This window comes from Centropristis striata, chromosome 16 (assembly GCF_030273125.1).
Source record: "Centropristis striata isolate RG_2023a ecotype Rhode Island chromosome 16, C.striata_1.0, whole genome shotgun sequence".
NCBI lineage: Eukaryota > Metazoa > Chordata > Actinopteri > Perciformes > Serranidae > Centropristis > Centropristis striata.
Window position 1 is genome coordinate 30,242,680 of NC_081532.1, and position 15,857 is coordinate 30,258,536.

A 15,857-nucleotide genomic window follows, 5' to 3' on the forward strand; every position below is an offset into this window, starting at 1 on the left:
TTGTATGTATTTTTGAAATATTTACGTGTTCATTTTTTGTTGTTTCGTTTTCACTGTCTGCTGAAACACACACACACACACACACACAGAGAGAGAGAGAGAGAGAGAGAGAGAGAGAGAGAGAGAGAGAGATAGGGAAAATAAACAGAGTCAACGACATCTATATGAAACTGGCTGTGAAACTGTGAAGAATTTTGGGCCATCAAGGGAAATAAAACATTTTTTATTTTATCATTGCTTCTCCCCTTTAATTGAACCCCTTTTATCAGCCCCTCAGGAAGCTGGATGGTCAACCTTAAGCCTTATTTGTGAAATATTCCTGGCTATAGTTTTTAATGTTTTAAATATGAATTGGTAAAACTAAACCTGAATACAATGGCTGTCAATAAGTCACACATATATATTTTTGCTATTTATAAATAATACATGAGATAGTTGCATACTAATTTAGTACCTGGACTCTGGTTTCTGGAAGGAGGGAGTCTGACTGATGGATAATATAATCAAAACCAATGCTGGCAAGTTTATTGGCACTTCACACAATCACTTGAAGATCATTTATCAATATCTGTCAGTTTTGCAGCCCAAAAGCATCATATCCAACAACAAGAACATTGTTGCAATATTTAAACAGCACCACCAACTTTCCCTCCAAAATAACCATAATTGTTAGTTGAATTAATAGCTCCTTTAAACAGCTTCAGCAAATATTCACCAGACATCGTGACCTTCTCTAAACTAGCTAGGTGTAAATAATAAACAGGAAACTGGTTGTATGTAGCACAATGGTAGTGTTGAATCACAGATCAAAGCATAAAATAGTACAGCTTCCTCTCTCTTTACCTCCATAGCAACAGTGGGCCTCCTCTCTACTGACGCATTATCCCAATTCAGGCTCTTTTGTCATTTAGATGAACCAATGCTCCTCAGTTTATGGAGCAAGCTCCTTTGTCTTTAGCCTCCTCTTATACTAAGCTCAGTGACGACGAGGAGCACAGGAGGAGGAGGAGAGAGGAGAGACTGAGGCGTGAATCTTATCTGTGGACAGTGGACAGACTGTGGATCAAGTCTGGACTGTTAGTTTCCACTCACTGGACCTCAGACCATCAACACAACTCAATGTAGAACACTGGAAGATGAGGACACCTAGTGGTGAATATGAAGGACTGTGTTACAGGTGCACAGACAGACAGAGACCTGAGGACAGATGTTTCCAAGACGATTTGCAAAAAAACATTTATTTCAGCCAGTTATCACTTTGTGGTGTCTTGTCATGCATATAGCTTCAATGTGATGTGGTGATATTTTGATATACAGTTCTTAAAAAATGTATTAGACCACTGGTTTATGCCACAGTATTAGTAATTACGCAAATCATTGTTTATGTTTCTGGAATGGTTAATACACCAGTATTACATTACATCTGAACACATTAGGGCTTTATTAGACCTTCTGTATTTCCCTATATTATATATGTCATATACGACTTATATACTGTGTATATCTCTGCATAATCGTTTACATATTTATTCATTGATGTTCATAATGTTACATGCGACAACCTATTTAACCTATTTAACATGCTCAAACATATTTTCTCTAATGTGCAATATCTGTAAAATGCAAAGTACTCAACAACAAACAAACACAATAAATATATATTAATAATAAATAAAATAGCAGAAATGTATGTATATAATGTATGCATACATTTTGTTTTATATTCTTATTCTGCCTTCTATATCAATGTGTCTGTATCTTGAGCTGCTGTGACAACTAAATTTCCCCACTGCAGGATAAAAAAAGTCATATCATATTTTATCTTATATTATCTTATGTAGAAGCTCTTTACTTGAAATTATATTTTTAATGCTAAAATATAGTTATTATTGTTATCCATGACTTTTCAAATTTACTGTTTTACAAAAACACCCTGTAAAAACAGTAAAGCACATTATTATTTCTTGAATAAGATGTCAAATTATAGCTTTTTAATTGACTTGCATTCTAAAACAGAAAAAAATAGTTTTAGTGGTTGAATATGTTATGTTTGATTACTTTCTGACTTTAAGGTGATAAATACCAATAACATTTTAGTTTTAAACAAGCTTTTGAAAGACTTCTAAAACATTTCTCGTTTTTATGACAGGTGGTCTAATACATTTGTTTTAGCACTGTACATAACATTTTGCTAACACCCATGGAAGTGAATGGGATTTGAAAACATGCATTTGTTAAATTGAACAGCAATACAGAAAGTTGTATAATTGACTGTACACAGTTCTCATAAGGCCAGTTTCTTCTGTAACAAGTATTCCTGATGAAACCCATTCACAGCCTGTGCATCTATCCCCGGAGACAGGGAAACCATTAGAAAGAACATGGCTGTATTAGCCCTTAATGGGGCCCCAGCGGCAACAACACCTTCCATGTAATGGGAGCAATATTTCTCCTTATAGTTACAGAGCTGCTGAACGTAATCATGCCACTGTGCTGCTGGCCATGTGTTGGGGGAGTGGTGGAGGACAAGTAAAAACCCTGCATTTAAATTGTGAGTTAAGTAACAGTATGTACCTCTAATCAAAGGAATGTATTAAAAGTAAAAGTACTAAGAAAATATTTAAATAGCAGCACATTTGTGAAGATGGAACCATGAAATGTTTTTACATGCAAAATGATTTACACCATCTAAAAGTTAAATTAGCCAATTAATATTTGGTCAGCTGATTAACTGACTAATTTTGTCAGATGTATTTCATCAAGTCTCTAAAGTTTTTTTTTAAGCAACAAAAGCTTTCAGATAAATGTAGAAGAGTAAAAAGTGAAATATTTCCTTCTGAGATGTACTGGAGTAGAAGTGGAGAGTGGCATGAAAACAAAATATTTAAGTAAAGTACACATTCTTCAAATTTGTACTTAAATGTAGTACTTGAGTAATTATATTTAGTTACGTTCCACCACTGGTTGTAGTGATGGTTGTATTTTTTTCTGCACAGCCACTGTAAGTTACCATTGAGTGCATATTGGGCAATATAAAAGAAGGAAAGGGAGAAGCCTGGAGAGGCTCTTGAAAGGAGACTTATCTTCACAGTCGAACAAGGGCATAGAGGACTTCAGTAGTCTCCAAACAGGTCCAAGATCTGTCCACCTGCTCCAACAGGGTCTCCTCCAGAAAAGTGTTAAAAAGACAAACCAGTTCTTGGAAAATTAACTTTCTTTTAGAGCAAATAAATCCAGAAACTTAGCTAAACTCTGAATGATCTCCCTGTCACTCTCACTCCTCTTCACTTCTCCTCCATGATTCTTTTGTTTGTCATGGTGTTAAAAGTACTTAAGTACAATTTGGAGGTACTTGTACTTTACTTGAGTATTTGAATTTTATGTAACTTTTTACTTCTACTCCACAACATTTTGAGGCAAATATTGTACTTTTTACTCCACTACATTAGGCGACAGCTTTAGTTACTTTTCAGGTCTAAATTTAAGATGAAGGCACCATTCTGCATAGGGAATACTTTTGATGCTTTAAGTACATTTTGATGCTGATACTTTGTACTTTTACTTGAGTAAAATATAAATGCAGGACTTTTACTTGTAGTGGAGTAATTTTAAAGTGTGATATTAGTACTTCTAATTAAGTAAGGGATCTGAATAATTCTTCCACCACTGGTTTAAAGGCCCTTCCGTAGTTTTTTTCTGTCTTCCCCCCTTTCTACTACAATATCACACAGTAGACTAAACTGTAAATGGCAGCTTCATTATTGAAGCCAGTCCTCCTGTGCTGGAGTAGCACCTGGCCCTGCCTGTGTCTCCACAAGATTTAGACACATGATTAGGTAATAATTCAGGACCTGTCTCAGTTGATATGGTGCTCATTTTTCAACAGATCTTTCATCGAATGTTCACTGAATTAACCAAACTGCCTTGGGGCTTTTGAGTCCTCAGGTTGGTAATTCAGCCAAAGCTAGATGTTACTGACAAACAGCATGAGAGAAAAATTATGTGTTTTTTGACATTAAAGCATGTTAATATCTTCTAGTAGAAACCTGAAAATAAGCATAATACGATCTTTAATTCACATCATATTTGTTGATTCGGGGTAGCAGCAGATATCTCAAAGCAGGTGCAAATAAAAACACTGAGCAACTATCTGAGTGGCTAGATGCCAAGTGGGTCAGTGGATATATGTGTTTTTCTTACACATTGGGTGAAAAAACTATTTAACTCAGCTTTGGAACCATAAAAGATGTAAAATTATCAGTGTTGGAATGTAACTAAGTACATTTACTCAAGTACTGTACCTAAGTACAATTTTGAGGTACTTGTACTTTACTTGAGTATTTCCACATATGTAACTTTATACTTTCACATCATTACTTTTTAGGGGCAAATAGTGTACTTTTTTCACCACTACATTTACCTTTTACTACTTTTCAGGTCGAGATTTAACATTTAAAAAATATGATAAATTTAAAATGATTATGCAAGTTTATAAACTAAACCACATAACAGTATATTAAGTAGTAAAAATGAGCCCTACCCTGACAACAAGTAAAATGGTGCTTACATAAATGCATCAATATTGGAATATACCACTTTGAGTGTGTCCATTCTGCATAATAAGTACTATTACTTTTGATACTTTAAGTACATTTTGATGCTGATACTTTTGGACTTTTACTTCAGTAAGTTTTGAATGCAGGACTTACTTACTTGTAGTGGAGTAATTTTCACAGTGTGGTATTAGTACTTTTACTTAACTAAGGGATATGAATACTTTTTCCACCAATGAAAATTACTCAGTGTGTGATACAATTAATACATTAGACACAACTGTTTTTTAAGAATCTAAGGATGTTTTTGGAATTTGCAGAGTTGTGGTATAAAAATATATCTAAAATATATCTTTTCATGATAATTTAAATGCGACAGTAGTATTTAGACTAAAGTACTGACATTTTCTGTCTGCGATTTAATTAGTGTTGCTTTTGTTGTTGTTGTTGGGTTAACACACCACAAGGGGGCAGTGTCAGGCTGCCAGCCAGGCTGTTGGTGTTCTCAGCATGATGGAAAGGCCATTACAAATCTTTTAAATAATGTGCCCTTCTATTATGTAATATTACTATTGGGTTGCATAAAATTGCTAACAGGAATATTTCTCAGCCGTGAAGTGAATTTCTGGGGCTGGCCAAAAATATTTAGTCTCTTGACACGCAGTCAGACATATGACCAATAGCACGGTGTCGTGAGTACAGGTCAGCAGTTTCTGTAACTCCTCTGGAGAAATATTGCATCCATTACTTTGGATTTTCTTTGGATTGCTCATTCCCAGGAGCATGTGAGTCTAACAGCACTCCAGGAGTCGTTCAGGCAAAGCTCATATCCCATTCGACGCTAGGCTAGTTATAAATAGCACTGAGTGAGCAGGCATGGGAACGGGACAGTCCAAAATAAGTGCATGCTCATACAGAATGTTTGAGGAAGACAGTGAATACACCTGCTGTTAACACTGAATATAAATGCTTTCAAAAAGGCAAAATGAATTAGTGCAAGCATGAATGGAGGCCTGTTTTTTTTAATATATCCCCCCAGGCTTCCTCTGTCACAACAACATGCCCCATTGTGATAAATGGTTGCTTTTCACACCCTTCCTTCAAAATTTCTCCTCTGCGAGCTGTGTGTGTTGTCTTGCTGTGACACCGGCAGGGAACAACACAGGCTCAGTGCTGAGTGAGACTGCCACTACAAGTACCTGTCATTTCTCCTGCACCATACCTATTTACCCAGCGGGATGCGTGCCAGTCGGTGCCAGCACTACAGACTTGCCCTTTTCTAAATTAGCTACTCTAAACAAAATACACAGCACATTATTGTTGTAGTTTTTCAGGCAGAGAAATGCTGAGGATGCACTTACTGCACACTACACAATTATTGTTTGCTCCAGCAGGAGCGGGTGCTGTAAGAATATGTTTTCCATGCTTTTTTTCTGATTTAAAGTCAATTTCATCACAGTGCTTTCCCTCAACAAATGATTGTAGTTGTGCTATCATTTGCATAAAGTGGTCCAGTAGGAAAATATTGCACCTTGCTTGTTTAGAATGACATTTACCTTCTCAGCAGATACGGCATTATATCCATGAGCAGATTACAAGACAACGGTGCAGACATAAAAAAAAAAAAAGCCCCACCACCTCTCCTACAGAGGAGCAGGACACACAGACTTTACTGTTTAATATTTCTTTATAGTTGCTTTGTGTCATTAATTGTGTTAGTCTATTTGTAGTTATTTTATGTGGTCGTTTTGCCTGTATTTGTGGTTCTTTTGTGTCTCTTCAAAGTAACGTTGAGTCTCTGTAATCAGCTGGTGTCTCTTTGTGGTTGTTTTGCACTTTTCATAGTCGTTGTGAGGCTTTAGGCATTTTCATTAAGTACTTTTCCCTCTAGTGAACCGCTATGAGTGTGTCTTGGGAGAGAGGATCCGCCCAAGATCTGCCCAACTAGCGGCTCAGGTAGCAGCTCAGGAAGTACCTGCCTCGGCTAGGTACTGTTCTGAAACGCTACTGAGCCGCTACTAACTAGTCGACGCTGTTAGATACGGTTGAGGCGGGATATGACGTTAGTAGAACTCGACACAACCACAACATAACAGCACCAATTTTAAAAGAAGAGCAGACTGAGATGAGAGAATCAAGAACAAGAAACCAAAGAAGAGAAGACGATAGACAAAGGAAAAATAATGTCTGGACTGTTTGGACTTGTCGCGTCGGGTCAAAGACTTTATTTCACTGAGTAGGCTCAAAAATTGTCACTGGATAATCGCGTAAGTGTCGAAAAACTATTTACGTCACATTTGAACTCCGTTGGTTAGCCGCTACAAAAGTACCTGAATGGGAACAGAGGCCAAGGGGAACAAACTAGTGGGCGGAGCCAAAACACTCAAAAAGTACTCAAAAAGTACTCAGTAGAAACACGTTTTTTGTCTTTCTTTGCAGCTGTTTTGCATCTTTTTTGTAGTATTTTAGGCTTTTTGTGTCTCTTTGTGGTCATTTTAGGCTTCTTTGAGGTAATTTTTCTTGTTGGTCAAAGTGTGTCTTTGACTGACATTTTATTATTCCACTTTGGGCCCCTGGTCCGGTGCTGGAACAGTAGATCTGTTCAATAATCCCTCCATGATTGTATCGTGACTGTCCTGTATGAATTGCAGCCCAAAGCCTGTCACTAAATGTAGTCCATTATCCCCCTCGGAGGCATTTTCTAATTCAACGCAGATGGCAAGTGGCAATAATAAACTGGCACCAGAATCTTACTAAATATATCATTACCCCATAGGCTTGGCAGGATGAGCCTCCTGTTCTATTTAGATGCTCCTTTGTCTTACCCTCTATGGAAAATGACACTCAGCAGATTGAGCGACGTGCGGTTCTCAACTCAAGATTTAAACAAAACAAAGTGACACTTTCAGGCAGCATTAAACAAAAGTCACTTTCCACATTCTTTCTACATTTAAAAGTAGAGATTGGGCGTGCACATGACCAGACTCCTTCTCAGTGACAGCACCAGCATGTTTAATAGCTGTGCAAGCAGGAAATATGGTGACAAGTACGCTGCCCTGAGGAATACCTTCTGTTGACTGTGGCATGCATAAAACCAGTTGATGGATGGATGCAGAAACACAGGGCTACAGATGGCATATTTCATCAGAGAAATGGGAAATGTCTCAAATCAAATAACCCCTTCGCTCGCTAGATGCACTGGCTTTTATAGGCTTGGTGAGGATGCTATTACAATCCACACCTGCTCCTTATACATGAAATTACATCACGGACGACATCCCATCTTTCATTTTGGTCTGCTTCTGTATACAGTAGGCACTGACAGGAGACAGACAGAGGCCTGTATACAGGGAACAAAAGCTGCAGCTTATCATTCTGTTCATTACTCAGTACTGTGTTGTATTCAAAAGCCTTTTGTACACCAAAGATATTCAGTACTCTATAAGTGAAAAGACATTTTGACATTAGAGAAGCTGGAATAATTTAATTGATGACATTTGTGTCAATTATTGCATCGATTGTCAATCAACTTATTAATTAATCAACTAATTATTGCAGTGCTTTGGGAACAATATTACCCTTTGATTATAATGTACAGTCATGGAAAAAATGACTAGACCACCCTTGTTTTCTTAAATTTCTTGTTCATTTTAATGCCTGGTACAACTAATGGTACATTTGTTTGGACAAATATAATAATAACAACAAAAATAGCTCATAAGAGTTTAATTTAAGAGCTGATATCTAGACATTTTCCATGGTTTTCTTCATAATAACGAAAATCATTATCAAGAAAACCATGGAAAATGGCTAGATATCAGCTATTTTTGCTGTTATCATTAGATTTGTCCAAACAAATGTACCTTTAGTTGAACCAGGCATTAAAATTAACAAGAAATTGAAGAAAACAAGGTGATCTTATAATGTTTTCCATGACTGTATGTTAAAATCCACATAGTGGATCTTTGCCATTTAAGATTCAATACAATAAGCAAACATTAATGTCATTTAAACCGATGAAAATAACCAATGAACAGCAGTGAACTCTGCCTTCTATAGACTAAAAATGTTTGCATATTAGCTATCCTAATTAGCCTTATTATCACTTTCAGTAGCAGAGCCAAAAGTCCCGCATTTGTTACACAATACTGCAGTTGTTTCAGGACTGAACTGCTAAAGCTGTTCAATCTGTTTTCAATTTAAAGTTTCAGGTCCCCCTTCATTAATCAGGTATTCTTCCAATAGATTAATCTGGACGACTTGATATATTCTCAAATGAAAGTGTGTGATTGCATTCACAGTTAATCTACTGCAACTGACAGCCCTGATAAACAGGAGGCGTTTAATGAGAGACAGGCTCATTTCCTTTTTTTCCTCAGCCTCTATCTAAAAAACCATTGAGGTGCTCTCAGCTCACCCAGAAATCCTCTGCTGAAACTGATTGAATGAGGCTCTATGTGAGCACTAACTTTTCCTTTTAGACTTAAAATAAGTTTGTGTAAGAGAGTAATGCGTTGTGTCACAGAGTACAAGGGTTCGCTACCAGATCTGAGTAGGAACGTCATAACATTGGGAATACATCTCTCTTCCAGACGTGTATCTTTAAGTCATGAATTTGTTGCAGAGCTTTTACGTAACAGCCAGAGGGGACATGTTAGGTAGCTTACGTGACAAGTCCAATTCATTTGGGGTGAAAGTGTAGCAGCGTCTGAAACACAAGAGGCTCACAGATAGATGAACAATTGTATTTTGGGGGGATTTATTCATGAAAAGCCCCACTTCATCCTGACTATAATGAATAGGCCGCAGAGGTGACTTTTCTAATACTCCAAGCCTTTGAAATCCTGCTCTGCAGCCTTTGCTTCATTACCATAACGCCATTTGTAAAAACCACTGAATAGCTGTGCACAGAGCATTGCAATGTTTGTTCTCTTCTATTGTTATAATCCCACTGGCACCAGCAATACTTCTACAACAGAACTGGAGGGCAAGATTTTTAAAGATCATCCCAGAACAAAGTGCACCATCAGCTCCCTTCTCCAATCCCAGCCATTGTCTCCGAGTCAGCAGGATTCAGAGCATTGCTCTACCAATCAAAACCACATTGACAAATGGAAATTAAAGAGAAGCTATAGAAGCTATAAGAAGTGGTGAAGCTGCTATATCTCAAGCCAAGCCCGTCAGGAGATAGCTGGCAATATTCACATGCATCACAGGAAGAGCCTCTGTGTTTGTCATCTGGGAAATTGATTGTTTTAATTAAATATTTGGAATTCAGTATGAGGCTGCCATGTAAGTGATTGTTTGCAGAGTTCAACAACATGAATGTTTGATGTGGACAACATTAGGGCGACAGTTTAAACAATTGACTTTTGAAATTGAATTTGAAAATGGCAGCATCATTTGTGCACCACACTTTGCTGTGTAATTGCACAGCCTGATAGTGTTTTGTACCTCGTTCTCCCTCAGAGATGGATGGGCCAGCATCAGCCAGCCTCCAGCTCAGAGTGGCAGTGATTGACATCATGCAGCTCCATAATAGCCATAATTAAAACCTAATTAGCTAAGTTTGCAACATTGGATTTTGCAATAGCCTCATTAAAATGAAAATTTGCAAGATGAGAAGATTCGTGACTGTTTCTTCTTGCACGCACCAGTGGCACTGACTGCGTTTCTTATCTATTTCATATCATAATGTGATCATAAAATCTTTCATTTATACACCTGGCAAAGAAAGAAAGGCGTCGCATCACTGACGATGCCAATACAATACTTTGTGATCTTTGCACTCACTTCTATGACTGGAGTATCCAGGGTTGTAGCCGTAGTAGCCGGTGATCCTCAGGATCCGGTCCTCGATGTCGTGCACCCCGTTGGCTGTCACTTTGGTGCTGCTGTCCATGAAGTCCGGGCAGCTGCCACCAGCGGTCGGCGTCGCATTTCCCGGCAAGTGCTTGTTCATCAGGGGCTCCAGCCGGATGCAAGGCTGGTCCCCACTCTCCAAAACACTCTCGGTGCTTATCATTGTAGGTCCGAGCGGACAGAGATAAGAAGAGAAACCCCGATCACCATGAGACAGACCACTCGGGGCTGCATCAACAATTCAGCAACAAGAGGAGGACATCCAGATCCACATCCACATTCCTTCAGTGATGCTCCCGGACGCAGAGCAAGGTTATCACACACTCCAGGAGCCTGGCAGGCATCAAACACTAGGGGGCGTGTCACTACTATCACATGCTTTGAATTCAATTAGGAGAGAAGGAAAAAAAACTTGGCTGTAGTCAGCAGCAGTGTGGAGCAGAGGAGCCAGCACTCATTACAGCCTTCATAAAACTAGTTCCTATAAGAACAGAAAGCTTTATGGCATTTGACATAATAAAATAGCCTACTCAGTGAAATAAAGTCTTTTAATGCACTTTTAAATAACGTTTTTTATTCTCCTATAATATCTCTGTAAGATTCAAGTGTCTGAGTGGTATTTTTAATATTTCACCAAGATCATATTCCTGTACAATCACAGTGGCCTTTGGCACCAGTGTGCTATTCCTGTATTTTTGGTTTGATATTCGTTTGTAGTGAGCTTCATTGATCTAAACAAATCTTCTCCCTCAGGCACTTTTCATCTATCAAAATAAAACAAATCGGTCTACAATAACCTTGGATGTGTGCAGCTGTTTTGAGATAGAAACCTCAAAAAGAGTCAGTAAATAACTCATCATTTAACCCCAAACAAAAATACCTAACGTGATCATCAAGAATTTATTTTTAAGACACTATTTTCAGTATCCATTCCCTGTTCTACCTGGTTGTTATATTTGTGGACTAATGCTACTCCTTTTCGACCCGCGCAGATGTTTCCATTTGCTGTTCACATTAAATATGTATGTGCTTTAGAGAAACACATGTGGCACAGGTTTGTCTCGCACACTGGACTCCCTCTCTGCACTTGAATAAGGGCCACAAGTGTTATTTTACTTTTATTTTGTAGTATAATAGCATACAGATTATAAAGTTTGTTCACATTATTAAATGCCATGAATAAAGTTTTCTCTTATTATTTCCCCAACGCTTATTATAACGTGAATTTTATTCTTAAGTTAAACCCAGAACAATCTCTTTTCCTCTTCCCTCTCTTTTCCTTGGCCACTGGTTTTCTGGCTGGCGGGGAAGCTCCACTTGACTGGATCCCCCAGCTTGCAGATGCTGTGCAAAAAAAATTCTGAAAAACTGGGCTCCAAATCCAATAACACAAGATGCAGTATTTCAGTGTCTCTCCGATACGCCTCTTTCCAAGTCCTCCACTCTCTGTGTGAAATCGATTCCCAGTGTGTGGAGAATTTGCGCCCCTGTTGGCATTGTTGTGCAGACACATGCAGGGGTTTATGATGCCCTTGGACTCCAGAAGTGCTTCCTCCCCCTCTCTTACTTACTAAACCAATCTCCACCTCATGTTCTTTTGTTTCAGTTTGTTTGTGCTCCAAAGCACTTATCTCACACATTCAGTTCAGGGACAGCTTTGTGGCTACAACAATGAAATGCCAATGCCCAGAAAGTTTCTGCACGCTTTTTCAGAATTGCTAATTTATTATTGGACACTTTCTTACAAGTCTCTGCAGCTGCAGTCCAAAAAAAGTTTTCTCCAATTGCCTACTTTTTGTTGTGGTGCTTTACAACTCTGTATGCAATACAGAATGTAAACGGCACCATTGGAAGATTATGCATCAGTTGCTTTCTCTCGTGTCTAAGGTTCGTCGGAGTTATTATTTCCTGTCAGATGCTGATGCATTTAGATAAAGAATTCAGCTCAAAGGCAAAATTGCTCCCTGACAGCAGTGGGCTCATTAGAAGTCTTTGCAGACATAACCCACATTAGGAGAACTGTTTATGCATGAGCTGTGACAATGCAAGTTCTGGCTTTTTAAGATTTTAAACACTGCACTGTAGTGTGTCATCATCATCAAGCGATCTCCATAGAAATCAATCAATCCTTTGGAGCGAGATCTTAAAAGCGATCATGAAAGGAATTCTTCTTTAATATCATCTCTTATTGTCCCCCAGCCGTGAGGGTGGAATGAGGCTGACTTCAATCTCAGACAACATGATTAGCATTCAGAGCGTCCCCGGACACGAATCCTCTATGCATGATGAACATTGCTTCACCTTCCTCTCCTCTAACCTCCTCTATTTCAAGAGAATAAATCAAAGGGCCTGCTGAGCCTATCATGCTGTTCATTAGATCCTAAAACATTTCCCATTATTCCAAACTCTCTGTTATTGTACAGCTGTGTTTATTCTCTACAGTCTGTGCAAATAGTATGATTTCTATTTCTATTTTTAGATCCTGGTTCTGACTTTGAGAGATACATGGTATTTTTGGAGATAGTCAAATGATAGTTTGATCATAACAGCCTCACTCCAATCACTCATTGCCTCCTCAGTCTTGTGGGAGGCATGCAACCATAAAACCTAATCCTTTGCCTAAGTGGAATAAAAGGACACACCGAGGAGACAATATGTCCCATGTGACTTCATCCCAGGCCAACCCCAGTGCACCTGCACCCCCCACTGAGGCTCAGCAAGTCACCTTAGAGATCAGTGACCGACTCCCCAGCCACCTGCTGTATAAATATTCAATACGGACTAAAGATAACCTGGCTCGTGCAACGGGGAGAGAGAAAGAGGTTCTGTTCGGCAGAAGAAGGCGCTGTCATTTGAATATAGTGAGCTCAACTGTGGCTGCATGGCGTGTTGGCCTGCAAAGGTCACGTTTGAAAGCGTGGTAAATATTTAATAACTTTGATCACCAGGTCTCTGTGGTAATGTATGGCTTTTAATTACAGAGAGAGGGGAAGAATGTGAGTACAATGAAGAATAAACAATGCTATCAGAGCAGATATACAGGATGAATTATCAAAGTTTTAGGAAAGAATGTGTGATGATATTTGTCTTCCTACACTAGAGGCTATTATGTTCCTTAACAAAAGTGAGTGTTGATTTAACTTTCTCACTTTGTCCGTTGTGGTTGTGCACAAGATGAAATATCATAATGTCCTTTAAAGCCTCGTTTGACCTTTCTTTGTTGTCTCCACTTGCTTATGAAGCCTCACAGAGCGCCGAGCGGCCCGCACGGTTTCCTCTTTGCCTCCCTTCAGCAACAAAAGTTGATTTGCCTCGAGGAGGCGATTGGCGAATGAGCCAGCTTGCTCTCTTTTAAGGATGCCAGTGCATGTATAAATAAAATATACAATGACCAGACTGCATTTTTAAAAATAGACGATCCACAGATCCTCGCCTCTCTGTCATGCCAATTCTCTCCCTGCTTTGTTTCACGCCGGTTTGAACATGCTTTTAGTTGATGGCTAAGTACTGTATGTGCAGCGCTGCTACAAACTGTAGCTTGCAGGGGTGCAGCAAGACAGCACTGTCACATGTACTGTACAACAGTCACAGCAGGCAATTAGCCTGAATATCACTTCACACCTACTACATGCAACGGGAAGTGTTTTGCACATGAAAATTTCATAAGCCAATGTCTAGGTATCCGTTTTTCCGAAGGTCAGCATCTCCACATGTGGCCATGCATTCGTAAAGCATGTACACATGATTTACTGTTGCCTGACAGGTGACGCTGGAGGCACGTCACTGAAACCATCAGCAAAATGGAAATCCCAATATGTTTTAAACATGTGGCTTGTACATGAGAATGCACTTAGCCTTTGACCTTTTACTATATAGGAAAAGAACAATCAATATACCGAATGTTATGGTGTAGCTCTCCATCCCATCATGAGGAGATTGCCCAAGGAGAGTCAAATGTTAACAGAACACTGAATACTGGTCTCTTTAGACTATTCACAGCATGGTGCATACAGTTTTTTGTTCTCAGCCATTAGTATATATATTTATTTCTTGGCTCTATGATGTTATTACGTCTTTGTCAGTGGTGGAATGTAACTAAGTACATTTACTCAAGTACTATACTTAAGTACACTTTTAAGGTACTTGTACTTTACTTGAGTATTTCCGTTTTATGTAACTTTATACTTCTACTTCACTACATTTTAAGGTAAATATTGTACTTTTTACTCCACTACATTTAGCTGACAGCTTTAGTTACTTTTGACATGAAAATCCTGATATGTTTTAAGTGATAAACCTCATAACAGTATATTAAGTAGTTAAAATGCTGCTTACATAAATGCATCAATACAAATAATGTAATAATATATTTAGAATATATAAAACAATTTGAGTGGGTCCATTCTGCATAGGAGTACTTTTACTTTCGATACTTTAAGATGCTGATACTTTTGTACTTTTACTTAATTAAGTTTTGAATGCAGGACTTTTACTCGTAGTGGAGTAATTTCACAGTGTGGTATTAGTACTTTTACTTTAGTAAGAGATCTGAATACTTTTTACACCACTGGTCTTTGTTGAAAAAGCAGAGTAAAAAAAACCTTAATGGGGACATACAGGGTCGCCCATTAAGTTGGAATAAAATATTTTTAAAGAGTATATCTTCTCATAACTTTAATAATCAATCTCGTCCAAATATATCACAATGAAAATGAAACCACAATTAGCAGAGGACTGTGTCTGAAAACAAATCAACCCACAAACTGTAAAACAAGACTACCTGGTCAGTTTACTTTTCATGAGCTGCCAAGATCAGAAAACACGTAATTCAACAAGCCATTCAGATTTGGTTACCCTTCTTATCTCATGTGAAGGCTTATTAGGATATACCATTCCCTGTCTGAGTATCAAAACCCAGGTGCTTCAGTGTTTCAGAGAGAAAATGAATACAGGTAGATTTACACAGGCAATATGAAAAAAATAACATTTTTTTTTAGCATGTAAACATATTCCATTTGAAACCCAAAATAGCAACCTGAAAATGGGCATATGTCCCCTTTAAATGTCCCCTCTGGATACGTGAAAGTACTTTGCTTTGATTAAATCTATGACTGAAATTGATTTCTCACCAAAAAAAGGGAAAACAATTTTGTTTGTGTTAGTAGCATATTGGACCAGGATTGACTCTAGGTAGTTGTGAAATTACACAGCCCCAATTCCAATATATAAATAACACATATTTACTTAATTGAAAACTGTACAATGTACAATTATTGAACTATTCTTTCCAGGTCACTATTTGCAAATGTTTATTTATCTGCATATTATTTAATTTCCTGCAATGTTTAATTTCCCAGGTAAAGTCCAATTTCTTTAATTTAAATTCAGATTTATCGTAGGTTTATTATTTAATGGTTAATTTTCATTATAATGTGTGTATAG

The 15,857-nt window shown here is 38.1% G+C and overlaps 1 protein-coding gene across 1 annotated transcript in view; it reads right to left on the reverse strand.

The window, feature by feature from the left end:
- Positions 1 to 10,752, reverse strand: part of slc35f4 (solute carrier family 35 member F4) — a 29,059-nt gene extending 18,307 nt beyond the window's left edge. The window contains exon 1 of the mRNA XM_059353422.1: positions 10,347 to 10,752. Within this exon, the coding sequence (XP_059209405.1) occupies positions 10,347 to 10,578 (232 nt within the window). The 5' untranslated portion in view covers positions 10,579 to 10,752. The remainder of the gene's footprint in view (positions 1 to 10,346) is intronic.
- Between the last annotated feature and the right edge of the window lie 5,105 nt (positions 10,753 to 15,857).